The sequence below is a fragment of the Carassius gibelio genome, chromosome B15 (genome assembly GCF_023724105.1).
Source record: "Carassius gibelio isolate Cgi1373 ecotype wild population from Czech Republic chromosome B15, carGib1.2-hapl.c, whole genome shotgun sequence".
Taxonomy (NCBI): domain Eukaryota; kingdom Metazoa; phylum Chordata; class Actinopteri; order Cypriniformes; family Cyprinidae; genus Carassius; species Carassius gibelio.
In genome coordinates, this window is record NC_068410.1 from 18,082,552 (window position 1) to 18,110,539 (window position 27,988).

Genomic DNA, 27,988 nt, shown 5'->3' on the forward strand with positions numbered 1-27,988 from the left:
AAGGGGCCCAAAGTGTGGCAAGAAAAATATCCCCGACACCATTACACCACCAGCTGCAGGCTGAACCGTTTAGACAAGGAAGGGTGGATCCATGCTTTCATGTTCTTTAAGAAAATTCTAACCCTACCATCTGAATGCTGAAGTAGAAATCGAGGCTCATCAGACCAGGAAACTCCAATTTTGGAGTTTTTATTTTTTATTTATTTTTTTATTACCCAACACAGATTTAAATTACAGTTTACAGAGGACAAGAAACCCTTAAACCGTCATTTGATTGTATTGTGTTTGTTTCTGAAGTCATTCTTTTCTGACCTCTGACATCAACAAGGCATTTTTGTCCACACAACTGCTGCTCACTGGATATTTTCTCTTTTTCAGACCATTATTTGTAAACACTAGAGATGGTTGTGCATAAAAATCCCAGAAGATCAGCAATTTTTTAAATACTCAGACCAGCCAGTCTGGCACCAAAACCCATTCCACATTCAGAGTCACTTAAATACCCTTTCTTCCCCATTCTGATGTTCAGTGTTTTATTTATTTATTTGGAAAAAGAAAAGAAAGAAAATTAACTATGAAAATCAACACTAGATATTACAGGTAACATGGTCACAATGTAATGTTATTCAACCACACGCAGGAGCAGAACTCAGCAAACTCAACAAATGTTACTGTTTTCTAATTAGAAACTGGTCGTCTTCCACCAGGGGTGCGTGAAAGCAGAATCAATAATTGAGGCACAGACAGTTCAGTACTTGTTTTGTATTATAGAGGACAATTGTACACCAAACTGAATAATTATGAAAATATATATTGTCAGTCCACAGAATCCTACGTAAAAGAGAAAAACAGAAATCCTTCATAATAATCTGTGCAAGATTACACATGCTGCAAAAAAAAAAAAAAAAAAAAAGTAAAAAAAAAATCTGTTTGATGGAATTGATTGTTTTAACGCTGCTGGATGTACATATGTATACCCCTTATGTAAAATTAGGCAAAACGATTGTTTTGACCTTCGTTTGCGATAATTAATGCCATATCACTCTGAGCAGAGCGTTTTCTGCGTTTCACTGCACACACGACTAAAACAATAATAAAACATGATACCACAGTTACCAAACACAGAGAAATGACAAGAACTGTCCAGATCATGATTGGGTTTGATATTTCTGAAGATATCGGAGCAGGGGGGATTTTTGAAGCTTGAGCAATGTTGGAGGTTTCAGATTTCGCATTTTGTTTGTCCTCCGACTTAACTGCAAAGAAGAGTGTGGTGCCATTTTGGATTGTGATATTGAGATTGAATGAATGCTGTTCAACTGATCCAGCCTTCTGAGGTGTGACAGCAGTTGTGTTGACTGAATAACCATTGCTGAAGTTGAATCGAAGCATTTTAAGATCAAAGCTCCACCTGATCTCATAGGATTTAGCTTAAACGATACAAAAATAAAATAAAAATAATAATAATAATAAAAAACATGCAGTGCAAGACAATTAAATGTAAATTATTTTATGATATAACTTTAAAACAACTTTTATTTGGTCAGCAAAGATGTTAAACAAATGAAAAACCCTTAAAAGACTAGTATAATTGTATGATTTACCTGTCCCTTGGTCGAGGTCTTCACCAGGAGCTGTCCAGCTGAGAAGCACAGTGTCCTCCTGGATCTCAGCACTCAGATCTGTGATTCTGTTAGGAGGGAAATTTGGTGGAGCTGTGCCTGAAAGAGTTACCTCAAAACTCTCTCCGGTGGATGTTCTGGTGAAGTTTACAACCTCAAGTGGTTCTTCAAAAACAGGAGGCTTTGGAGGGTTCAGCTGCACTACAATTGAAATTAGAGGAATCACCTGAATTTATTGTTATTATTATTATTATAATTATTAATATTACTATGTTTTTCTCCACACAACTTTATAGGTAGTTACAGTATGCGGTGATCATGATTTCACCAAGTACAACACGTTCCTGGATCAACATCCTTGTTGATCCTTGAACAACATTCCAATCAACCAATCAGAATTCAGATATAACTTTTCAGGAAATGTGTGTTTTAGGCTTAAAATCAGGGTTAGGTGCTTCTACACTAATTTCCGACTGATTTTACGAATGGGTAGGGTTAGGTTTGGGGGTAGGGATTGGGCTAAATCTATATTTTTAATAATAATGTTGATCCAGAATCAACAAAAGATGTTGACCCAGGAACATGTTGTACTTGGCAAAATCATGACGACTTCATATTACCATTTATACAACAGTTAGTTTGAGTTTGTGAATTAATTCATTGACTCTTTCTGCAGGTTACACCAGTAAAGTATATTCAAGAGTGAATAACTGAATCATTAACATAAATGTTTAATTCGAAACAGATTCATTCAGGAACAAATGTTTATTATTGACAAGCTGCATTCCAACTGACATGTTCCCTATGTAGTGTTTACTGCTCTCTAAGCAAACAAAGCTCAGGATTTCTGTTGAAGTCCACTTGACAAAATGTGTTTATTTGGGACACCCCATAATGCTATCAAACCCAAACCCTAACCCTAACCACATGAAGAGTTTGTGGTATGGAGACATAATTTGATTCTAAATATTATAAATATATATTTTTAAATATCTAATATGAAAATAAACGTAGTTTTGTTATATATTTCATTTAATTTGAGCATATTTTAGAACCTAATTTAAAGGGATAGTTCACCCAAAAATGACATTTTATTTTTATCTGCTTACCACCAGGGCATCCAATATGTAGTTGACATTGTTTCTTCAGTAAAACAGAAACTGATATTTTTAAAACAAACAGTTTTCTGTGTCTCAGTCATATAATGCAAGTGGATGGGAATCACAGCAAAAACATAAAAAAAAAAAAAAAAAAACTATCCCTGGGTGAACGATCACTTTAAGATGGCACAATAGCCTGTCAAGTTTTAATTGAGGAATTAACTATGTATAAGAGCAATATCAATCTTGTTTATATATATATATATATATATATATATATATATATATATATATATATATATATATATATATATATATATATATATATATATATTAGTTCAGTCATGAATCTCTATTGGTGCAGGCTGACGGGTTGTTAACATAACTGATGATATTCCAAGAGTTAAATGACTTGGCACAATCTTATTGGTTCATGCTGCATATGCAGCCAGTGAGCTTATTCCGTTGCATTTATATGGTTGGCTAGCATTTACTTGAGATTCTTGCAGCACATTTTCAGAGTTTCTCTGAAACTTAACAGCTAACTTCGACAAGTAAACGGTCTTCACTCTGATTTCAGTGCATTATTGGATTGGTCAGATTTACATTTTTTAATTAAATTTTTTAGAAAACATACAAGTTGTAAAATTAAGGGTAGGGTATTCATGAGAGGAGTAATTATTAAGCATGTCTTGTTCATATAACTGCAGTATAGCAAATGGTCAGAACCGTATAACCATCTTTCATAAATGTCATACTGTCAACAGCTTGCCTTTATAACCATAACAACTTAATGAGCAACAGAAAATAGTATACCCACTTATACACGCCATATTGCAATGCACTCAATAGAGGGAGCGCTCACTCTTAAAGGGGCCACATCTCTGTTTCATTTGCTACCTTGGATCAGCAACAGTGAAGAGTTCTTTATTGAAGTCATGTTTAGGGATAGTTTAAAGATAAATAATAATTTCCAATCAGTAGCCCATGTACAATGTAGCTAATAGTAGGACACTCTAAAACTGGAATTTACTATTTGTGTATTCAGTTGGGCTTAAAGCAATTATAGTACTTTCATGGAGTGGAGCAGCAGTATCATAGAATTCAGATTGTATTAGCGAATTGTTAAAAGCAGTATGCAGCGGCAGCAAAAATTACAGAAATTCCAGTAATAACAAATAAGGTAACTGACTCTTTAAAATTTAAATAGGCTTTTCTAATTTTGTTTATTTAACAGATCGTGCACATATTTTGCGAACTCTTCAAAACGAAATAGGTATAATTTGTTTGCGTTTCCTTGTTTAATAAAGACACTTATATAATTCTAAGTACTTTCATGTAGCTGTAGCCAGGGGTGTCGGACTGGGGGTAAAACTCTTAAACTCTTAAAGTTTCCATGTTCCATTCTGAAAATTAACCATAATTTCACTACGAAAAAAAAAAAAAAAAGTTATTGTAGCAATTGTAACTACTATTAACCATGGCTTTGATTCTTCAAAATATTAATATTTTTAATATTAAAAATATCTTTAATATTTTTGTGGTATTAAAAACCGACCTAAGCGAACAACAACCTTTAAAATGCCATAAAATCCATTATATGCAAACAATAATGAGGCAATAATGATTGGTTAATTAATAATAATTGTATGGTTTCATTGAATAACACTGTTAAAATGCGTAATGTAACACAAAATAAACAATTTATGTACATCACATAGGCTATTATTACAAATGCCTACAACTACAAATGCACTACAAAGGGCTGCTAATTGCTGTTGTAACATTTACAGGATGATCAAATCCTTGTTTTTAATAGTGACCAAACATTTAATTCAAATATCCACTTGGCCACCTTTTTTGCAATAGAAATGCTAGCCTCTATAATTTCTTCAGCAAAAATGTGTGGACATCACAACCCTTACAAAAACTTATGCTTGGTTTTATTGAAGTAAAAATTTATTTTGTGTCATTTTCGAATGCTTGAGATTATAAAATCGATTAGACAATTGTAGTAAAATCATAGCCACAGGCAACTGTCTAGCTACAACTGCATTATGTAAATAATACAATTTAATTACTATTTAGTGATTTACTTTTATATTTTTTTAACGTTCTATTTTGACCCCGATAGTATGTGTTTTTTTTTTTTTTTTTTCTTCTTCCATAATAATTTGGGGAGTTGGCACAATAGACATCTGCTTAGGGCACCCATTTGGCTAGCAGCTGCCCTGTCCATCACAATGCTAAAATCTTCTATGAGATGTGATCTCAGGGTTTACCATTTATCACACATCCAGGTACGTCTACGACACCAAATTTGGTTTTTCCATCTTGATTCGTCACTCTTACTTTCAGGCTGCTTCTCCCATTTACCATCTGTGTGAAATATCTGGAATAGATTCCATCATCTTGAAAAGCATCAGCTCCTGTAAAAGATGGTTCTGTGACTTATTAGCAAAAGTTTGAAAAAGTACCTTACACTTTATTTATTTTTTTTCATTAATATTTTATTTAGGTTAATTTACCCGCTCCATTGTCCAGCAGTTGTAATGTATGTATGTAGCCAGTTTCCGACTCCAGTGTAGCCCACACTTCAGCATTTATTACAGGCCTGTAATTCTGACTAACCTCAGCAAACACTATCATGGGTTTAGTGCCATCACAGAACTTCTGATTCATGCGGGTTTTGACAATGATAGGAGGAACATCAGCTTGTGTTGCTTGACTTGTTACTGTTAGCGTTAAAGCCTGAAGTACTGCAGTTTGTATACTGAACTTCCAATCCCCATGCTACCAAACATAAGAGTAAAACCATATCATTAAGGGTTTGCTGTAAGTGCATCAGCTGAATCATCAGTAATAATATCCTTCTCATTTTGAAGTTGTTGTTGAATGTTTGTCTAATACTCTTGATGCCTTTTATTGTGTTAAAATAATAGGCCTACATGTTAATGGTTTGAGCTATAAATATAACAGACAAATGGTTCATAAGGGTTATCATACCTCTGCAGTTCCTGAAATTTTTAAACTGACGGTTTTCTGTAATCCATCATGACTCATATTTGTCTGAGTATAGACTGAGCCACTTGGTGACTGTATGTAAATGCTAGGAGAACTTATTTCATAGATTATTACAAAGCTGGTTTTGTTCCCAACGGTCTGATCCACTGATACTGTCCCATTGAACCAACCAGATGTTCTTGCTCCAATACTCTCTAGCTAAAGCAATGATAAAAAATGACTATGATTAATTACACTCTCAGAGTAATAAATGTATTGTGGGCAAGGGAAAACTTGACAAACCTGAACTGGTTCGTTTGTGTAATCTCCAGTTGATAATGTAATTGAAGCAAATGCATCCATTAACTGGTTAGATGTGGTCTTATCATTGGTTGATAAAAATTTACCCCCTGTTTTCAACATGGCACATTTTTGCATTTATTAATAAACTGCATTTAATAATAAACTACACTGAGATTGTTACAGTAAGTTATTAACTGTGTGATATCACTTACCAGTTTTGTTTGCCATTTCTGTCAGTACATAAGATGCACTATTGCCAAAAGCTAGTGTGTGTATAATGGCACCGCTTTGTATTGCAGATGGAACACAATCAGCAATTCTGTCCGTTGCCTGACCATCTGTCAGAAAGATGATTTCATCTCCTAATGCATCCCCATTGTCCTCTCGAAGTACCTGAAACATAAAGGATCACTGACATTCAAGATTTTTATTCGTCACATACACAATTATATAGAGCATATATAACCAGCAGTGAAATGTGAGTGGCATAGAATAATCTCTATGTATTTCATACATCACAAACATAAAAATCCATGCTAGTACAATTAATATAGCACCTGTAAGCCTTGACTAAGGCCCAAGCACATGTTTGTCGATCCAGCTGCTACATTTGGCAACAATTTGATCAGATTTTCTCTTGTGGTGTCACTGTCAATAGTAGTCAATTTTCTCAGAGTAGAAGCCATAGTACTAAACTGTACAATTCCAACACTGGCTTGATCCTCAATGATGTTCCGCAGGAAATGTGTGGCAGCCTGTTGAAGTTGAAGAATTCTAGAGCCCTAGAAAATGGGAGAAAAAAGAAGAAGAACTTTTTTTTTTAGCACTGGTAACAAGAAAAGGTTTTTATGGTAGCATCTTTTTTTTAGACTAAGTTAATGTCTGTTATCACATACTCCCATGCTTCCTGAGACATCAAGGATGAGGCAAACGACCCGTTGCTTTCGCTGCACAAGTTTGAAAGATGGTGGTGGTGGACGGGACTGGAGTGGTTTCAGAGAACGAAGTACGTCTTTATCCACAGAATCCTCAAATATTACAGTCCATGTTGCTTTGCCACATTTTTTATTTTGCATGTTTGGAGCTTCATAATTGTGCTCATTTTCTTGACAAAATGCAGTCACCTGGAAACAGGATTTTCTTTATAAATAAAAGTGCATTAAACAGGGTAAGCATCTCAAATAATTTCAAAATACCCATTCCTGTGACTTACGTCGTGAACGTTACGACATGGTTTACGGCACTGATATCGAACTCTCATTGGTTCTCACATAATTCGTCACAGATTGCGACATGTCGTGTTTCAGTTGATAGACATTTGAAATCGGTACTGCGCAGGGGGCAAGGAAGTCGACCGGAAGTTGAAGTCGGCTGCGTGCTGCCATCTTGTAGCAGAACTTCACTTGCGTTAGCATTCCCATTGACTCCCATTCATTTTGGTGTCACTTTGACAGCGAATAACTTTACATCTGAGGCGTTTAAAGACTCCATTTTTCCATTATTTATTTCTAAAGATACATGATAATGTATAAAGGGCTCTATTAACTTATATGTTACATTATGGCCCGTAGAAACAGTTTTTGTAAAAAAATAGGCTAACGATTGCATTATAACCACTCGACTCTGTGTCGCTGTTTGTTTGTCTGTTATTTGTTTATTTATAACAGTTAACTTACGTTATGTAGTTTTAAGAAATGGTTATGGGTAGTTTTAGGGGTAGGTGTAAGATTAACGTTAGTGGCTCAAAATAACGTTTTAGTATTTTTACTAAAATTGTGTTTTATTATGTTTTATTCTTTTAACATTCTATATAAAATGGGTAGGTTTAGGTTCGGGTGAGGTATAGGGATCTTACATTTATTTGAAAAAAATTATAAAAAGGGAAAATATACATAAATATTAAAAAAATTTATCCGATACGCATCGAAAAGCAGCTTCATGAGCAAATTTCTATGGATAACTGACTGGTCAGAGAACACGTTTTATCTGTACGTATTTGAGGTTGGTTTTACGTAAATTTCGATATGTATCGAACCTGTAATAATGTCCAGATAATATGTAAATGACACTGTAAATACGTAAAGGCACATACGTATTGGACAGTTTTAATTAACGTCTAAATATGTACGTTTTGATTGTGAGATCAGGCTGCTGAATCTAATATATTTTTAATGTTAACTATTTTCACTCTACCCTCCATACTTTTTATCGTAACCACTTTCTCTCTTCATCATACTTTCTACAGTTAATAATCACGTTCAACAGTTTCATTCTGTCAATATGACTCACAGAATCCTCTTGGATGTTTAGATATCACATTAAGCATTTTGTTCAGACCTGGATGCCCTATTCTTAATCTTGAGATTATTTTCCTTTTTCCTGTTTCTTCCAATACTTCTTCCTCTTCCAAAATTGTCTTTGTATTGCTCTCTTTAGTCTCATTATCCCAATACTGCTGCCATCTATATAACACTTTCTTACTTAATTTCTCTCATAATATGTGTTAATTAAATTTTCCACTCTTTCCTCTACTATTCCTGACTCATTTTCCCCTGTCTTGTGTGAGGACTTTTAAGTTACTTCCTCTGTTGCATTCTTGTATTCATAATTTTTTTCTGTTAGTTTGCCCTTCATTTATCTCAAGATTTTCTTTAAGTTTAGCTGTTACGTGATGAATGAATGACTATATTTAGAAGTAATGAATCGCTATTATTTAGAAGACGACAACAAACAAAGTTAAGTCTGACACAGAGAAAGGGACCGATTTATGTACTTCTAACATGTTTGGTTGGTAAAATAAACGTTGTAAATTAAAATCAAAGTGTCTTCCGTGTCTGGAATGGATGCATTCTTGAGTCTATAAGGTAACAATAATATAATAAGATAACCTTATTTGAAATGGGTTTGGCTGAAATAAAATTTTGTTTTCATCTATACTACTAGGTACTAAATGTCATCAATTTTCATGGATAATTCTGACTAAAATAAGATTAAAATGCTCACTAAAACGTGAATAGACTAAAAATAGTATGAACATGACTAAAACTAATAAAAACTAAAATGACAGCTTCACACAAAGACTGGACTAAAACTCAAATTAAAACAGGCCACCAAAAACAACACTAGTGGTGATTGATATAAATAAGCGTAGGCTTAAACCAAATGCTGTAACTTCTTTTTTTTTCTTTTTATCAAGCCTAAATACCGTACAAATTAAGATTCCAAAAGAAAACGTTTCTTAGGAACCAGAATCTTAAATGATTTTAAGACATCTTTAATATTTTGAGTTACAGACATGCAAATTGTGGATAAATACTATTTATGGCACTCAAATAGGTATTTTGTCTGCAATTGTCTTGATAGAAGGAAGGACTATTTTTAGTTTCAGCATTGTTTATTTTTTATGCATAGCCCTTTAAATAAAACAAGTATCAGCTGTTTGCAAAGTGAACAACATTTGGTTTTGGACCTCTCAAAGTAGGCATTTTTCAACAATCTGATTATCGAGCCTTATTGAGGTCCCCATATTTCTGAGACTGAATGATATATGGCCTTGAAAATGAAGATACCAGAATAAAAGTATATTAGGAACTAGAATCTAAAATCACATTAAGATATATTTAATACATACAGTTATAGGCACATCAACTTTGGGAAAATAATATTTATGGCACTGTGTTCAGTGCAGTTGTTTTGATAGAAGGAGTCATTTTTACTTCCCTGTAATTTGGTTCTGACTCTTGAAAATTTACATTTTGACAAACAAAATAGTGGATTACTCAGTAAATTACATCCCTGACATTTAATATTTTGTCTTTCCTCACTATATACAGTTGCGACCAAAACTGTTAGAACACCTGACAGATCAGAAAATTATTTCATTCCATAATGTTCATGAAACATGCAGAAGGTCTGAGCACAACAAATATCAAATGAAATGAGTCATACTGTTTTTATCCACTTTTAACTTTAATATTTGGCATGTCCACCTTTTGCAGAAAATACAGCAGCACATCTCTCTGGCATTGGCATAGTGTCAATATATTTATTGCAAACTTCAACACTAATGTTATCCCATGCCTTCTACAACTCAAGCCAAAGCCTTTATTTTAAATCTATAATAGATCTGTCCAGTTTATTTTCCAACTCGCCCCAAATTTGCACGATGGGTTTGAGGTGTAGACTTTGAGGGGGCCAGTCCATCATTTTTTAATGTTCTATCAGATTCCTTCTGTCACATGTACTGTAGTTTCAGCAATACTTGGTTTTAGGGGTTTTTGTTTTTATATGTATTTAATGCCCAATACAACAAAAACAACTGAAACCTCCTAAATATGCCAAATGCTCTAACAAGTTTGGCCACCACTGTATGTTTACCTTTCTTAAAAAAAAAAAACTAATCTATATAAATAAATTAATAAATAAATAAATACATTACAAATCAGAAATTTGAGCTCTGGTTAAGTTGACATGGTTGACAAGGTAAAGACAATTACAACTGCATACAGGAACATGGATTAGACATGCCCTGAGTGATCCATTTGATCCAGACCACAATATCTGCATGAATAAAACCATGAACAAAACTCATGTAATTAATCAACTCATAGTTTGCTGATATTTGTTACTGTATTCATGTGGGACTTGTGTGCAATCAATACTTACGGCATCCAGACCCGGTAAGAACATAATTGAGCTGTTTATGATTTGATTTCTGTCAAGAAAAAACTTGCACCCTTTGGTAGGTAGTGAAGTTTGTGGATCAATGTGGCACTGTTGAACAGATCCTTCAGCAGTAACTTCATAAAACTGACCTTTAATGTTTTTGCTACACCTAAATATAAGCAGGAAACAGTGGTTGAGATAATTTCCAAGGAAATCATATGATTTTTAATCGTATGCTTTCTTTTTGTTATCACCTTGTAGCTTCAATACGGCCATTAGAGTGGTAAAATGGCTTTTCTCCATTGCATTCGTCAAACACGCCCCATCTCAGATGAGCCCATTCATGCACAAAGACCCTTCCTGCAAACAAAAAAGCAAACTGCTTATAAAACAAACATAATACTGAATTAATAGACCTTTCCAACTTTTTTTTTTCTATTTCACGATAAATATCTAAGTGTTGAAGGAATATAAATAATATTCACCTCTTGATCCATAAAGCTTAATTAAAGTGTCATTCAGGAGGTATTCTGGAGTGAAATGAATGTACTCTGCCTCAGCTCCACATTCTCCATATTGATTAGTGTATGGTTCATATCCGTAAGATGGATTAGCATTATCAATTCTTATTTTGGCCTGTATTTCACACAGAATTGGTCTGAGAAGCATCCTATGCAAGTGAAGTCATTTATTTGTTAACAATATTTGGCAGGCAAGATAAAATGGCATTATTCTATGTACCTTTCCAAAGGACTCTGTTCTTGCTTTGGTAAAGTTTGTACCATTCCAATGAGGTGGGACTAGTATTGTAGCTTCTCTGAAATATACCTTTCTATCCAATGCATCATAAAGGTAAAACGACCCCTCAGTGACCATCTCCTGTCAGAAGAAGTGAAAAGATAAAATTTGAAAATATATTAAAGAAAATGTAAAAACCATTGAAGTACATCTAGTTTATTAAATAGACAAAACAGTACATATTCACCTTGATTTTATCAACAAGTCTGTTATCCTGTGGTACTTTTGAACTGATTGCAATGACAATGTCAACATAACCATTTCCATCTAGTTTGATTGCAGTGGAGGTGGACAACAGCAACATCCATAATAAGACAAACACCGTGCGTGAGTCCATAACTCTGGAGTACAGATGAACAGCAACCCCCGAACCCTGTTTTGAACAATGTCAAGTCAAATAGAAAGAATCTTTACTGGCATGAAGTGATGGTATCAATCAAATTTCTGTCAGGAAAAAAAAATGTCATCACATTGTCAAAATGTTTATGGCACTACTAATGTTTAATACTGTTTTGCTTTGCATTCCTATATTCACTTCTGTGCAGTCATCTCTGTTGGTAAACTGCATATTCAACAACGAAGATATAGTTCACCCAAAAATGAAAATTTGCTGAAAATGTACTCATCCTCAGGCCAACCAAGATGTACGGTAGATGAGTTTGTTCTTTTATTTAAATAGATTTGGAGAAAGAAGCAAATTGAAGCTTTCAAGTTAATATGCATTAATGATGAATTTGTTTCTTACTAACGCACAAAACACCAGTTTATAGACTGGAGTCATTTCTATTAGTTTTGGATTATTGTGATGTTTTCATCAAGGACATAGGTTTGATTCCCAGGGAAAGCAAAATGTGTTATTTGAATGCAATATAAATCCCTTTAAATAAAAGTGTCTGCATAAATGTAAATGACTGTGTCAAAGCAGCTTCACAGTGCTAAATAGGATTTATTAGGTAAATGTTGGGACACAGATAATTGTAACTGGCTACCATTGTGCACCTTTAAAGCTGGCACTAAGGTTTTCAAGGCCAGACAGCCATAATTTCAAGGCAGTTGATGTTTAAGCATTGCTCGTGGATCAACCAGGAGCCGAATGCTGGATTGCCCTCATACAGAGTGCCCCAGTCCAAGCTTGAGGATTGAGGTTGAGACTTCCTTCTTCCTGGAGGTCGCTCCCAACTATATGCCTGGTAAGGAAAGACGAGGAGTTGTCCAAGGAGCCACAGCTTTGACACAACAATTGGTTACCCTGACATAATATCAGGGCACAAGATGTGTGATGGTCTTTAGCCAATACTGGAGGGGCTGCATGTGTAGCACCTCCAGGGGAAAAACTGAGGAGGCGGCTGTCATGAGGTTGAGCATCCTCTGAAATACCCTGAGGGACACACAGTACCCAACATGAATGATGAACATGAATGATGCATTTAGGCATAATCCAAACTTGCACAATCTATATAATTCCAAGAAAGGTCCCGCATGGTATGGGAGTCAGATAACACTTGGCTGCAATGATGTACAGACAGTCCGAATGGAAGGACCATGTACTAAAAAGGACACTCCCTCCAATGCAAATCTCAAGAACAATCTGTAATGGGGGCTGCTTGGATATGAATGTATGGGTCTTTCAGTATTGGCTGTAAAAACTCGCTGTTTGTTAAGGAGACTTAAGGTTTCCATGGCACCCTTTGCAAGCAATATTTGCATTTACATTTAATCATTTAGCAGACACTTTTATCCAAAGCGACTTACAAATAAGAACAATAGAAGCAATCAGACCAACAAGAGAACAACAACAGTATACAAGTGCAATGACAAGTCTCAGTTAGTCTAGCACAGAACATATAGCTGTGTTTTTGTTTTTCAAGAAAAAAAATAAAAATAAAAATTGCTAGTATTAGTTGCTCAAGTGTTGGTGAAAAAAAAAAACTCAGCTGTTTGAATTGAGATGGGGGCACATTCTCACATAAAAAAACAAAAACAAAAAATGGATAATTAATTAATTAAGTGGTGAAAATTAATATTATAAAAATGTTCCCTCTTTTTTGCCAGTTTCCCTTGATAATTTCCCTTGATTATTATTAATGCTGAACACAATTAAAATGTGCACACATTACTCACAATTACTACGTGAATCAACCATATACTGTAAAAAAAAAAAAGTATCAACACAGGTACTCCGATACACTATGTGGCAGTAACGAGGTGACAGTGTAATGTTTTTCAACCAGAAGAGGGAGCAGAAACCACCTGGCAGCAGATGTTATTGTAGTCTTCCACCAGGGGGCGCTTGACGGCTCAGAAAGCAGAATCAGAATCATAGACACACATCCGAATTCCAGGGCTTGTTTTTTTTACGGTGGACATTTGTGCTCCTAAATGAATAATTATGACATTATATTCAGTCCTCAGAATTCTACATGATAAACAAAACTGAAATCATCAATAATAGGCTTTTATAAAAATCCTTTTCAATTAAATACAATCGACTGTCATTGGTCCAGCTTCGTCAGCGCTGTGAAAACTAACACTCATCACGTGACAACGCCGTCTCTATTCTCAGTTTCAGTAACACTCAGAACCAAATTTTACACTAGAAAAACGACACTTGTCGTTCTCAAATTATGTTACATTTAAAATACAAAGTGGAGAGTCATCATACTTTAACACCAATCCTTTGACCAATTGGAAACATCAGTCGGACCGTCAATCTCTGCCTATGTTAGGTTTCATGTTTCAAGCTGATGTCCGTTCTATCCGCTCGATTTATTTCTATGAGAGATCAAGAGGGAAAAGACTCACTATGAAGTAAACAGATGTTCTCAGTGTCTAAACACTGATTCAAAACCTTTCACAATTAATAACTATCTTAAATGTTTCTACGCAGTCTATTATTTGGCGAATTTATCTTGTTTCGGCCGATGCGGAGGTGATTTCGATGATTCCCTGCTGCACTACAGTATGTGCACGAGGCCTACAACTTAACAGGTCTGTGTAGACTGATGTGTACTATCTGTGCCTTATGCTTATGGTGTTGTGGTTTATCATTTATGTCACTTGATATGATAATGACTATGCCTAATGCATATGTACAATAAATAATTATTTGCACTGGGGAACAGATGTCTCAGATTACTAATCAATATTGCTTCTCTCTGCTATTTCTATATAAATATTATGATTGAGAACCATCTTAATGCTACATTTTAATATCTAAATTAATGTTGTTATCTTTAAAGTCACCATACAATAAAAATGGACAACTCTTATTTTTAAATGAAATATTAGTGTTTATTTTAAATGATTTGTACATTTTATTATTATTATTATTATTATTATTATTATTATTATTATTAGGCAAGGCAAGTTTATTTATATAGCACATTTCATACACAATGGCAATTCAAAGTGCTTAACATAAAAGAAAGTAAAATAGTCATGAAGAAAAATAATAAAAAAATAAAAAAACAAGCAATTTTAAAACTTTGGAAATGATTTTAAAATGGAGTTATTTAAAATGAATTTAAAACAGTTAAAAATAAAAAAAAACTATTTTACATATAATACAGGGAATATGTAAAATACATTGCAATCAGTTCGGACATCGCACAGTGCTCATTCAATAAATGCACATCTAAACAGATGGGTTTTGAGCCTAGATTTAAATGTGACTAATGTTTTAGCACATCTGATCTCTTCTGGAAGCTGATTCCAGTTGCTGGCGGCATAATAACTAATGTAGGGAACCTGAGGACTGGTGTGATATGCTCAGATTTTCTGGTTCTAGTCAGAATTCTGGCAGCAGCGTTCTGGATGAGCTGCAGCTGTCTAATGGTCTTTTTGGGAAGGCCAGTGAGGAGCCCATTACAATAGTCCACCCTGCTGGTGATGAAGGCATGAACAAGTTTCTCCAAGTCTTGACTGGAAACAAAACATCTAATTATTGCAATGTTTTATTAGATGATAATATGCTGATTTAGTTACTGCTTTGACATGACTACTGAAACTAAGGTTTGTCTCTAGAATCACACCAAGATTCCTGACTTGATTTTTAGTTGTTTGACCCCTAGAGTCAAGGTATGCATTCACCTTGCAAACTTAATCTTTGTTTCCAAATGCAATAACTTCAGTTTTTTCCTTGTTTAACTGAAGATAGTTCTGGCACATCCAACTATTAATTTCACCAATACCAATTGGCAGAGGGAGTCAATGGGGCTGTAGTCATTTGGAGATCAGACTAGGTAAATCTGGGTATCATCAGCATAGCTGTGATAGGCAATTTGGGTCTTTCTCATAATTTGACTTAGTGGAAGCATTTACAGGCTAAACAAGAGCGGTGCAAGAATTGAGCCTTGTGGCACTCCGCATGTCATGGACATCCACTTAGACTTATGCTCTCCTAGACTCACATAATAGCCTGTCCCTTCTAAGTATGACCTGAACCATTTGAGTACCATCCCAGAAAGCCCGACCAAGTTTTCCAGTCTCTCTAGTAGTATGTTATGATCGACAGTGTCAAACGCAGCACTGAGATCTAGCAATACCAGCACTGATATTTTGCCAGAGTCAGAATTTTTATTATCGTTATTATTAATGTACATAATATTTAATCAGAAATCATTACATCTCAGCAACTTCTCTTCTGATAAGGTGTGCTCTGGTGAGGGCGGGCGGGACAATAATGAAACACCTGGGTCCAGAAGTAAAAACAAATACATTTTCTAAATAGGGAAATGTATGTATTTATTTATTTGTTTGTTTGTTTGTTTGTTTATTTCTAATGATAATTTATAAGCCTAGACCTGTTGTGAGCTCAGTTGTTAAACATTGGTTTTGCTGAAGTCGTCTGTTCCCATTATTTAAACGTATTTAAAAAAAAAATAACAGTGGAATTTTAATTACCCATAATGCTGTGCAGTAAAATTCACTACTGTGAAATCGTGCCTGAAGAAGTTGCAGGGAACAGCCTCTCCCAAGAATCACCACATATTACATTAAGTCATTCACGCTACACTTTTTAAATGCTTAATTATTTGTATTTATATGCATATTTTGCAATACACTTAAAATATATTGTTGTAGACATAATCAATATCTTTAAATAAATATTTTTTTTTTTGTTTTGTTTTTTTCACTAATGCTTTCAAATCAATTATGTCATTCTTCATGGGATTGTAATCCTTTCCCCTCACTAAGCTGTTATATTCCCATTTCACACAAAAGAAAATATGTTTTCATTTTAATCTTTCACATATGGGCCGATTACACAAATTGTATTTTATATGTTTAAAAACGCGAGAAATAGGCAGTAAAATTATGATTAACTTGAGAACACGAAACTAGTGCATTCAAAACAGTCATACATGCAAATTTGTTTATAGAAACTATGGAAAAGCAGTCCAATGCAAAAATATTTTCAGAGTAAATGGCCCCTAATTGTGCAAAATCTGAAATATTGTACATCATAAAAAAATAATTAAACATCATAATATTTACTTGTTTTAAATAATGCAAAAAAATACTTAGTTATTTCCAGCTTTAAATTAGATTTTGGATACCACATTTTCTCTGTTGTAATTATATATATATATATATATATATATATATATATATATATATATATATACACACACACACACACACACACACACACACACACACACATACATATATATAAATTTATATAAATTTAAATGCTTATAATTTATATATATATATATATATATATATATATATATATATATATATATATATATAAATTATAAGCATTTAAATTTAGTAATAAGAGTAAGATTATGTGAATGATTTCTTTAATCTACCTTCTTTCTGAAGTGGGTTGCATGTTTAGGGGCCTCAAACAGGGAGGAGACCATGAACCTCAACGAGAAGAAGCCCAACAAGTGGTGGACTGAACCGGACACGTTTGCCATGCTGGCCCTCATAGAGCAGATGGGTCTGGTACACGAGCTGGATAAGAAGCGTCAGCGCAACGAATCCCTCTTCCGACGTCTCAGGCTGTGTCTGGCAAAGCGGGGCATCAACTTCACTGTCACCCAAATCCGAAACCGCTGGAAGAGCCTCAAACACAAGTACCGTAAGATCAAACTGGCCAGCTACAGAAGTCCAGCCGCTCGCCTCTCTGCCGTCGAGTCTTTCCGTTACTTTCATATGCTGGATCACATGTTGGTGCGAAGACCGAAGGTGGGAGGCAGGGATGACGACCTCACAGATGGTCACGCCCTGCTTGGACAGTCACTCGCAGACCTTGATGACCATCCAGACAGTACTGCTTCTCATTGCCCTTTTTTGCATGACTTTAAAAAAAGTTATTTGTCTGTTTGCATGGTATTAAAGGAGTAGTTCATCCAAATATTCTAATTTGGCCATTTATTCACCCTCATTCCAAACCTGTTTGACTGACTTTCTTCTGTGGAACAGAAAATGAGAGATTAGAATGGGAAGTTGAATGTACGGACAGATGTTGTTAGGCTTAATGAAAACATCAAAAAAGTGGTCCATATCGTGCACTTTATCCCAAATCTTCTGAAATATTATTTTAGGGAACACAGAGAAAAAAAGCCAAATAGGTTTTGAACTGATTTGTTGAATAAATTATGCCAGATCCAACACCATATTATATCTTTTTTTTTTTTTTTCTTGAGATCTGCATTTCTTTTACCATCTTTGGACCTTACATGGTTTTGCTTCAGGAAATTTTTGTATTAGACATGGTGGTCATACTGTATAAACTGTAGTGGTAAACCGTATAGAGTCATTCCATGACCCTATAACTCAACCAGAGGTCCCTGGCTCAAAGTTTTAATATATATATATATATATATATATATATATATATATATATATATATATATATATATCTATCTTTTTTATTTTATTTTTTTATGAAAAAAGATAAACATTATGGTTTGGGGGTTAACCTGTTAACGGTCACTCACATTTTTGAACATAGACTTGAATGTGAATGATCCGAACCTAATTTTTTTTATAATTCATAACTGAAAAAATTTTGTAACATGATTTTGATTTTGCAATGTTTGCTTTTAAAATGGCTTTCAAAGGATGATTTTTTTGAGATTTTAAGTTTTGAAGTGATATATCATTTCTGATTATTTCTAACGTGTGATAGAGGAAAAGGCAACAAAGAAGATTTTTTTTTTTTTTTTTTTTATGATGTATGTTTTTGATGTGCACTCTTGCCATAAATTAATCTATTGCTTTTCCTACATAATTTTTTTTTTTTATATATTTGTAAAATATCTATTTAGGAGTCTTAGACCTTTCCAACGATGTATAGTTTGTCACGATTAGATTAGGATTTAATTGTAACATAGTGAAGTAAATGTAGGGGGCCCACCGTGGAGCCCAGTGACAGTTAACAGGTTAAAATGACTTGCCTCATAATATTTATTTTACACAGAGATTGCATTATGTGCCAATGGTTCCCATTAAAAAATGGGGAATGAGAACTTCTCAATTTTTTTTTTCTCTCTATAGTTTGCATGCCTGTAACTCAAGAAGTATTAATGATATCTTAATGCCATTGTAGATATTGTATCTTAACAAAATTTCATTTTGGCATCTTCGTTTTTAAGACTATGTGTTTCGGTTCCTGAGATATTGGAATTTCAATATGGCTCAAGGAGTAAATTATTATACACAATTTAACTAGTCAGAAACCAAATGTCATTTTGCAAAAGTCAATTTGCATAAATATGATATTTTTTCCCTATTAAAGCGGAAGGTCTGAAGAACAAATATTGTTGAAACTAGACAGGAACTTACCTCTTCTTCTTTTTCCAAAGTTTCCATGTCTATAACTCAGTAACAAGTATAAAAGATATTGAAATATGATTTTAGATACTAGTTATTTAATAAAGTACTCTTTTGGCATCTTCATTTTCAAGGCCCTACATTGTCGAGTCTCAGAGATATGGAGGTTTTCAGTGGTCAAAAATTAAATGTTAGTCACTTAGTCACTTTTTTTTTTATTATTGTTATAAAATGTGAATCATAATCAAAGAAGTAATATCTACTGCTAAAGAACATTTTTAGCAGATTCTCTGATAGTACCTTAAACATTTAAAGTCTCATTCTTAAAATAATTAAAGGGGTAATTAACCCAACATTTTGTCATTAATTATTCACCCTCATGTCATTCCAAACCCATATGACCTTTGTTCATCTTCAAAACACAAATTAAGATATTTCAAATTAAGTAAAAAAAAAAAAAAACATATTAAGTCAGAGAGCTTTCTGACCCTGCATAGAGACAGCAAGGGTACCACCAAGATCAAGGCCCAGAAAGGGAGTTCTATCTACTAACATATCTCAATTTGTGTTCCAAAGATAAATTAAGGTTTTGCGGGTTTGGAACGACACAAGGGTGAGTAATTAATAACAGAATTTTCATTTTTGGGGGAACCATCCCTTTAACACTGGGTAATTCTAAAGCCCCAGGTAAATGGGATCCTGGGTAATCTAATTTTATGTTTCACAGTGTTCATACTTTACCTAGAGTTAAATATTGATCCTGGTTGTTCATAATCTGACATGTCACACTACATTCCTAAACCCGAAGCCATTTTTATTATTTTCATATTTGACAATGGCAGCATTGATGACTAGATAAACACAAAACCACATTTGTTTTTTGATCATTGACAATTAGGATACAACAGTTTGGACATGGAGCTGCACCGAGATCTCAATATCTCTAGAGATAAACCATATGGACTTCCAAAGAAGATTCCAAAAGAAAAGTGTCTTAGGAACCAGAATCTAAAACCACATTTAGAAAACTTTAGAAATCAAGTAATAACTTAATATTTATGACACTTAAACAGCTATGTTCCATGCAGTTGTTGTTATGAGATGGAATTAAGATGCATTTCTATTTTCAACATTACTTATTCTTCAGACATTGTTCTTTAAACAAAATAAGTGTCATCTGTAATCGAAGTCACTAACATTTGTGTTTCAACCACTGAAAATGGGTAATATTCAACAATCTGAATATGTAGCCTCATTGAGACCCCCATATCTCTGGGGCTGAACAATGTAGGGGGAAAAAAAGTGAAGATTCCAAAAGAGTAGCCTATTCAAGAACTAGAATCTAAACTCATATTTTGATATCTTTAATACTTCCTGAGTTATATGCATTAAACCTTTGGAAGAAGAAGAACAGGTAAGTTCCTGTCTGTAGTTCTGAAAGAAGGAAATTAAATACATCCCTAGTTTCAACTTTATTTGTTCTTCAGACCTTCCTCGTTAATAAAATAGAAGTATTTATGCAAAGTTACTTAGGTTTGGCTTTTGACCACTGAAAATGTGTACAATATAGTGATTTATTCCTGGAGCCATATTGAAATTCCAGTATCTCGAACATTTTGAATGATAGAGGCTCTATCACAATGAGCAGCCTTCTTCACTATACATTTCTTCAGAAAAAAAAAAAAGAAATATTAGCAAAATCAAAAATATGAGCCGGGGTCGTCTGGCTGAGTTGACACAGAATGACCCTATATAGTCATTAAGTTTTATTCCCGATTTTTATTGATGGAATTTGACAGATTTTCTCTGTCTGATTTGGCTAACCTTGACATGTAGCCTTTGACACCAACCAAAAAAAAAAAGATATTTGAATATTTTTCTTCTCCTGATTATAAGTTCATAAACATTATTATCATTAAACATCTAATTTTGTACAAACCCCTTGAAAATCTGTGATCCACCACTTGAGAATTACTGCTTTATAAAATATATTAAAGTTATCCGCTACTTTGCATTATTGACATGTTTTAAGTGCATTTGATATACTTCCCTTTTACAAAGAAATCTGTCATTTACTCCCCTGCAGATTGCTCCAAACCTGTATGACTTATCATTTCTTCTGTAGAATATATACGATAGATATTTTCAGAAAAGTGGGAAGCCAATGGCCTCCAAAGCTCTCAACATTCCCAAATATCTTCACTAAGTAAAGTCATACAGATTTGGAACCATGTGAGTGTGAGCAAATAAGGCCAGAATTTTTATTTTTGGACAGTGTCTTCAAGATTTGTTACTATCAAGACTATAGTTGTTCCTTATAACTGTGTACACGTCAGTTTATTCAAAACCATTGTAATTGTGACCACTGTACAAAATGATGTCTTTTCCTGTTGATCTCCTCTTCCAGGTCCTTGGCCCGAAGGCCTAATCCCTAAATCTGCGGCCGAGAGCATGTCTTCTAAACTTGATCCTGATGTTGATCAGAGTCTGAATCCAGATGACATGGCTGGTTCTGAAGCGCCGAGCTGGGCTGTAGGACCAGATGAAGTTATGACCCTGGGCTTGTCAGGAGAATACCTCTATGCAGTGAAGACCGAACCACCATCCCTGTGCACTCCCAACGGTACAGAAAGTTCAAGAGATGCCATTGACTGCAGTCACAATGATTTACCAGGTGACACACTGGTTGAGTTCTTTCTGGCACAACAAACTAAAGAACCACAGGAGTCACAGATCTTCTTGTTTTGTCCCAGCAGGAACTTCTGAGGAGACCAGCAGCCTCATCCTCCAGCAGCTAACCATCCTGAACCACCGGCTTGGAGAACAGCTGGCCGAGCAGAGAGCCTTCCACTGCAGCATGCTAGGAATGATGGATCGCCAGATCCAGGTCCTGGAGCAGCTCTCCAATTTCACAAGAAACCACCAACCCAAGCTTGAGACCCAACACACGGACTCTTCAGTTAGTCCAAACGTACATGAAGCTCAAACGCAGACTCTTGAGCCATATCCCACGTTCCTCATGCCTAAAAGCCAACCAACAGCTGCTCCTTGGAAGGTCTCTCTCTTGGAAGTTCACAAGAGGTCACCTTCTGAATTGGGCATTGACACTGAGACTCCTCAAACCTTCCAGGGTTGCAAAGAAAACGCCTCTAGCCCACCTTCTTTAGAGATTTCAACCTCAACCGAGAATGCTGTTGTGCAGAATGGACTGTGTAAGCACGATTGAGTGCTGTCCATTTGGGACGTTATGCATTCAGTTGGAACTACAAAAGTTTTTTGTCCTCCAGATGTTTCAGGAGCTTGTCTGATCCGAAGCATCAATCGAAATGCGTTTTTCAGTTTCATAGGAAAGTATTCAGTGCTCTGATGTTTTAATCAGTAACACTTTTAAGAAATAGAACAATAGACTTATTATTTATTTACTTTGGTTTGTTTGTGAACTAACACTTGATGTGTATCTTAGATGGTAAGTAACTCAACAGTGACTGTTTTAAAAATGCAGTTCGGACCAAGGTAGCTTTATGTCTGTAATCATCTTGCATTATCTGAGAGAAAGAAAAAAAAAGTGGGTTATTGGTAAGCTTAAAGTTGTGTAAAACTATCAGTTTCTTCCAGTTAAGTTTGGGACACACTTTAAGACTGATTTTAACACATGAATGTGTATTATCATGAATTTCATCATCTAATCGAAACTAATGTGGTTAAGTATGAATTTATAAGTTTATCAATTTCAACTGCTTGACTCTTAATATAAAGTAATATTTCACTGATATATGTCGTCATATTTTTGAAATGCAAATTGAATCAGGGTTGAGTTAGTTGTAAAGCCACTAATTCATTTAATAATACTAGTGTTCAGACAGGGTACTACGAAATTACTTTGACGTTAAACTATGGGTACTGTTTCAAAAGTGTGTGGGAAAAAAAACTATACAGTCTATGGTAAAAACATACTCAAGTGGAATGGGGAAAAAATTACGGCAAGTCCTTCTTAAAGGGACAATAAGTAACTTTTTAGGTATTTTATTATCTAAAATCAATATTTTTATTCATAAATATGCCCTCAATGGTGTACAAATACCTATGCCAATGTTTAAACTAATCCTTGTAAATGAAGAATTTATTATCTTTATATACATGGGACGGGTAGGTCGACGGAGGCTTCCATGTAGTTCCGCCATCTTGCAAAACTATAATAGCAGAGAGGGACAAAAAGTACTAAGCCAACGCATTTCCACAACGCGTTTTCGGTCAGAGCCAGAAACGCAGGTGCAGAGCAGTGAGAGGCGCTTGAAACTGCACCGGCAAGTTTAAAAGTCTGGATTGCATTCTTATTATGGACCATACATATGCTGCGCCACAGGAGAAGAAAACATCGTCGCCAAAACAGTCAAAAATAGAACGTAAAAGGAAACGTGACCGTAGATTACAGAAAACAAGAGTTAATGTCGGGGAAGCTTTTTCTAGGTGGAAAGAGCTAATGCTTGATAAAGATTTCAAAAGAGACGCTGAAGTGGCCAGTTTTCTTCTCGACAGGTAAGTCAGTGTTTACAATCTATATTATAATATATTTTTTTATATCTAACAATGCATATAATTCAGAAAATATAACGAATAAATTAGACATAACTACTAATTACAATATTTCATGTTTTCCACAGTCAGTAATTCATACTGTAACATTCGTTTGTTTATGGTCAGGTTGCTGTTTGTTTGAAATAACACACCTGTTCACCTGAAGGAAAACTCGAAGTGCTATTAGAAAACATCCTGTCAAAGCTTTTTGGTACATATTGCCTACCATAGATGCAAAGCGCATTTGAAAAAGCGAGGCGCTGGAGAGCAAAATTAGTTTGAATGCAAAATACAAGTTCACCACTAGATGGGAGTAATTCCTACTTAGTGTCCCTTTAAATTGTATTGAAATTGTCGTGCGAGTTAGACAAGTATCCTATGCTCACCAGTACAGTAAAGTAAAAAAAAAAATACAGTAAAACGGTAATATGGTAAAATATTATCACAATAAACTCTAATATGACGGAGAATAAATTAACTTTAAAGTCGTTTGGTTCAGCGAGGAAATGAGATGAAGCCATTGTCCTCCATAACAGCAGGTGGCAGTATGGGTTGTAAGTAGCAGTGCTACACACAGCAGAACTGAAAGCGGATTTTGTGTAACGTTATCTGCTTTTTTTATAAATGTATTTTATTACATGACTGAAGATACGTGCAAGGAGTAAGTAATTTGAATGTGTGTTTATACTTATACCAAATCATATTTAACAAGAAGCTGAGCAAGTTAGCAGCTCTATCGCTGAAGGTGTTGTAACATTAGCTGAGCAGCTGTTTTCACATTAATCGGATATTACTTAACTTTATATGGTTTGTAATCTTACGAATCACATAACGTTACGTATTTTAAATATAAAGCCCCGATGGCAAAATACGTTTCGCAGTATGCTGTCGTTTTTTACATTAAACGGCTTCTGTAAAGTTACCATATGTTTACGAAACTAAAACGCTAGGATATTTCTCTTTGAATTAATAAAGACCCAGTTCATACTGTGAAAATTGACTATTATGAATATAACATTCATTTCGTTTCTGTTGAGTTACATTCGTGGTTTTTTACCAACGCTACTCACTATAGTATTCTTAGATGTATTTAGTTATTAAAATGCAGGTCAGCGATTTGTATATTTGATTAATTAATTCGTGTATTCATTCATTTAGTATACTTATTGATTAATTTAAGGTAATTTAATTTTACGTAAATCCCACAGCATTTACTTAAAAACCTCCTGTTTTAGGCTACTCTATCAAACCTCACCACGTGACACATTATCCAACAAGTTGTCAAAATCTCTTTCCTGGGTTGTATATTAAAAATACAAATATTCACTAATAAAAAAAAAGAGTGGAAGAGCCACTTGCAGGCCTAAATGGGTTAAAATACGTCAGTTTTCCAGTGGAGTGTTTCGAGATGTCTGAGGAACTTTCCACGGAATGTTCTTTTATTTCAGATATGGCAGATGACGTACTGTTTGAATTCCTCCACATGGAGATTGTTGCTCACGTGTACAAGGAGCACGCGACCCGGGAGGACATTGATAAGGTACCATCTACAAGCATCCAGATGGCATGCATCAGATTTTTTTCCTGCTTTAATTATGTTTTTGTTACACCGTTTTGAAATTTACCTTGTTCTGATTTGCTTTCTTAAGGAGAGAGTGACGTGTGTCTCTACACTAGAGCTGATGGGCTTCAGAGTTGGACAAGGACTGATTGAACGGTATACACAGTTATACATGCTTTTTTTCCCATTGTTTATGAACCTAGTGACTGCCTAATTTTGCATATGTTCCTTAAAAGATTTACAAAAGACTGCCCCACATTCAAAGATGACTTGGACGTAATGAAGTTCCTGTGTAAAGATTTTTGGAGCACGATCTTCAGAAAACAAATCGACAACTTAAGGACCAACCATCAGGTTTGAAAGCTCAATTATGTATTTAGTATGTGACAGCACATTGTAGAATTCAACGTTACTGTTATTTCTTCTCTCTGGCTTTGCTCTAGGGCACATATGTCTTACAGGATAATAAATTTGCACTCCTAACTCAATTGTCCAGTGGAAAGCAATACCTTGAAGAAGCACCTAAAGTAAGAATGCCCATTGTCTGTTTAAGTGCATTCATGTTAAATCATACTCTTGAGCTTTTATTTTGTCTACATTATTGTATACCATGATAAATGAAACATTAATATATATAAATATATTGGATCTTTGCAGTACTTGGCCTTTTCCTGTGGGTTGATTCGAGGAGCTCTATCAAACCTGGGCTTGGAGAGCGTCGTCACTGCAGAGGTTTCTTTAATGCCATCATGTAAGTTTATGCATATATATATATATATATATATATATATATATATATATATAGGTATAGGAATGCAACAAAATTAATCCTCATTTATATACATTTATTTTATTTCAATTTTTTTTGGCTACGTGATGTTTAAATATTTCAAGCTTTAATAGCAAGCATATGCATACAGTTAAAGTATGATTTGACACTGTTATCAATGTCTTCATTGTCTTTTGTTTTTCTGTTTATAGGCAAATTCCAAGTTGTAATTCAGAAACTCTAGGATGAACTAAATGGGCTCTGAACAGCAATATTTCTTCAATTAAAACGTTGAGAATGTGAATTACATGCACCTAGATTCTAAATGTTTACAACATTCTATTTTGCATAATGCTGTTTGCAGTTCCAAGCATTTCTGCGAAACAGATCCCATAATCTTTATAATATTTTTTTTTTATTATTATTATTTTCTCCATAGCACATAAATTCAAAATCTTGAACTGTTTGGAAATATTCTGAATGTGGTATTCTACCTCAGCTCCACTTATTACAGACTTAATTGCTGTCACGGATAATCATGGAAACATATTTTCATAAATATGACATTTCGTAAACTTTTAACTTCATTTAACATGTTTTTGTCCACTTTTTGTATACTCTTTCGGCTGGGTAAGACATTTAAAATGTTAATGTTCAAATGTAAGCTGCATTCTTCTCTACAGCTTTATTGTAAAAGTGAATTATGTTTGTATATTTGGGACAGTTAATATCTGTAGTTATCTCAGCCCAATTAACTAAAGCCATAATTTAGTGTTGACACTTAATTTATTGTTTGAAAACACACGCAAATAATAAACATATATATAATCATATGGAGAAAATGTATGGATTCTGAAAAAAAGCAGGTTTTGTTGTCATTGTTTAAAAATATGTTTTAACTAGTCAACATAAAAAAAATAAAAATTCTTGATTTCACCAGAGGAGGGCAACCTTTGTCATTAAGATTCATGACATCCTGCGTAAAAGCAAAAAAAAAAAATATTCTATCATAAAACTTTGATTTCAATGATCTTGTACAGTCTTCTAGCCCTTAAGTTAGTCTGAAAACTCTTTACAGCTGGTACGTTAGTCTAGTTAGGTACTCAAGCTTTTTGTTTAAAAGCAGGTAGAGTTTTCTGTGAACTGTGCTTGTTTGTTGTTGACTGCATAATTCTGGAAGAATGTATCATCATTAAAATAAATATATATTTGTAATACATTAATTTGTGTTACCAATGCAATAAATACAATATAGCAATGAAAGTACATATATATATATATATATATATATATATATATATATATATATATATATATATATATATCTCACATAATGTGTTCTGTGCATTTTGTTACTTAGCACTACTCAAAATTTTGGGAAACTTTGTTTTCTGAAAGTGATTGATGCTTCTGTCCACAAATGAAGCATTTATATATATATATATATATATATATATATATATATATATATATATATATATATATATACACACACACACACACACACAGAGAACAAAATTATAGATGCAACACTTTTGTTTTTGCCCTCATTTTTCATGAGCTGAACTCAAAGATCAAGATCAAACAAAAGGCCTATTTCTCTCAAATATTGTTCACAAATCTGTCTAAATCTGTGTTAGTGAGCACTTCTCCTTTGCCGAGATAATCCATCCACCTCACAGGTGTGGCATATCAAGATGCTGATCAGACAGCATGATTATTGCACAGGTGTGCTTTAGGCTGGCCACAATAAAAGGCCACTCTAAAATGTGCAGTTGTGTGTGTGTGTGTGTGTGTGTGT

General features: G+C 34.3%; 3 protein-coding genes across 9 annotated transcripts; 2 read left to right on the top strand and 1 right to left on the bottom strand.

Moving 5' to 3' along the window:
• Nucleotides 1-990: 990 nt before the first annotated feature.
• On the bottom strand, nucleotides 991-11,857 carry LOC127973066 (calcium-activated chloride channel regulator 1-like). The gene is made up of 14 exons (XM_052577097.1): nucleotides 11,679-11,857; nucleotides 11,435-11,572; nucleotides 11,179-11,329; nucleotides 10,948-11,053; nucleotides 10,694-10,862; nucleotides 6,925-7,152; nucleotides 6,586-6,810; nucleotides 6,241-6,421; nucleotides 6,029-6,135; nucleotides 5,729-5,944; nucleotides 5,251-5,515; nucleotides 5,001-5,151; nucleotides 1,605-1,825; nucleotides 991-1,430 (listed from the first exon to the last, which is right to left on the bottom strand). Exons 1-14 carry the CDS (start codon nucleotides 11,826-11,828, stop codon nucleotides 991-993), a joined length of 2,748 nt encoding a protein of 915 aa, XP_052433057.1. The 5' UTR covers nucleotides 11,829-11,857.
• Nucleotides 11,858-14,174: 2,317 nt separating this feature from the next.
• si:ch211-116o3.5 (uncharacterized protein LOC325902 homolog) lies at nucleotides 14,175-23,052 on the top strand. Of its 6 annotated transcripts, none has more exons than XM_052577207.1 (5): nucleotides 14,175-14,299; nucleotides 14,379-14,479; nucleotides 17,340-17,774; nucleotides 21,690-21,956; nucleotides 22,036-23,052. In XM_052577207.1, the coding sequence occupies exons 3-5, from the start codon at nucleotides 17,363-17,365 to the stop codon at nucleotides 22,506-22,508; spliced, it is 1,152 nt and encodes a 383-aa protein (XP_052433167.1). In that variant the 5' UTR covers nucleotides 14,175-14,299; nucleotides 14,379-14,479; nucleotides 17,340-17,362; the 3' UTR covers nucleotides 22,509-23,052. The 6 variants fall into 6 exon arrangements, with proteins under 6 accessions (XP_052433167.1, XP_052433165.1, XP_052433166.1 ...); XM_052577205.1 differs by having other exon boundaries at nucleotides 14,177-14,299; nucleotides 17,324-17,774; XM_052577206.1 differs by having other exon boundaries at nucleotides 14,236-14,479.
• A 1,317-nt stretch (nucleotides 23,053-24,369) lies between these two features.
• On the top strand, nucleotides 24,370-27,410 carry LOC127972112 (trafficking protein particle complex subunit 6b). 2 transcript variants are annotated; one of them, XM_052575416.1, is made up of 7 exons: nucleotides 24,370-24,411; nucleotides 25,306-25,397; nucleotides 25,507-25,574; nucleotides 25,655-25,772; nucleotides 25,862-25,945; nucleotides 26,076-26,169; nucleotides 26,400-27,410. In XM_052575416.1, exons 1-7 carry the CDS (start codon nucleotides 24,405-24,407, stop codon nucleotides 26,429-26,431), a joined length of 495 nt encoding a protein of 164 aa, XP_052431376.1. In that variant the 5' UTR covers nucleotides 24,370-24,404; the 3' UTR covers nucleotides 26,432-27,410. The 2 variants fall into 2 exon arrangements, with proteins under 2 accessions (XP_052431376.1, XP_052431377.1); XM_052575417.1 differs by having other exon boundaries at nucleotides 24,387-24,518.
• The last annotated feature ends 578 nt before the right edge of the window (nucleotides 27,411-27,988 follow it).

Bases quoted from the DNA above. Each gene is read 5' to 3' on its own strand.
- LOC127973066 (XM_052577097.1), bottom strand. From the start codon at position 11,828: ATGGACTCACGCACGGTGTTTGTCTTATTATGGATGTTGCTGTTGTCC. The intron at 7,153-10,693 runs GTAAGTATTGAT...TCCTGTTTCCAG, and splicing joins TCTTACCGGGTCTGGATGCC to GTGACTGCATTTTGTCAAGA. The intron at 5,516-5,728 runs GTATGATAACCC...TATGTTTGGTAG, and splicing joins AAATTTCAGGAACTGCAGAG to CATGGGGATTGGAAGTTCAG.
- si:ch211-116o3.5 (XM_052577207.1), top strand. From the start codon at position 17,363: ATGAACCTCAACGAGAAGAAGCCCAACAAGTGGTGGACTGAACCGGAC. The intron at 17,775-21,689 runs GTACTGCTTCTC...CTCCTCTTCCAG, and splicing joins CCTTGATGACCATCCAGACA to GTCCTTGGCCCGAAGGCCTA. The intron at 21,957-22,035 runs GTGACACACTGG...GTTTTGTCCCAG, and splicing joins CAGTCACAATGATTTACCAG to CAGGAACTTCTGAGGAGACC.
- LOC127972112 (XM_052575416.1), top strand. The intron at 25,398-25,506 runs GTACCATCTACA...TGCTTTCTTAAG, and splicing joins CCCGGGAGGACATTGATAAG to GAGAGAGTGACGTGTGTCTC. The intron at 25,575-25,654 runs GTATACACAGTT...GTTCCTTAAAAG, and splicing joins GGACAAGGACTGATTGAACG to ATTTACAAAAGACTGCCCCA.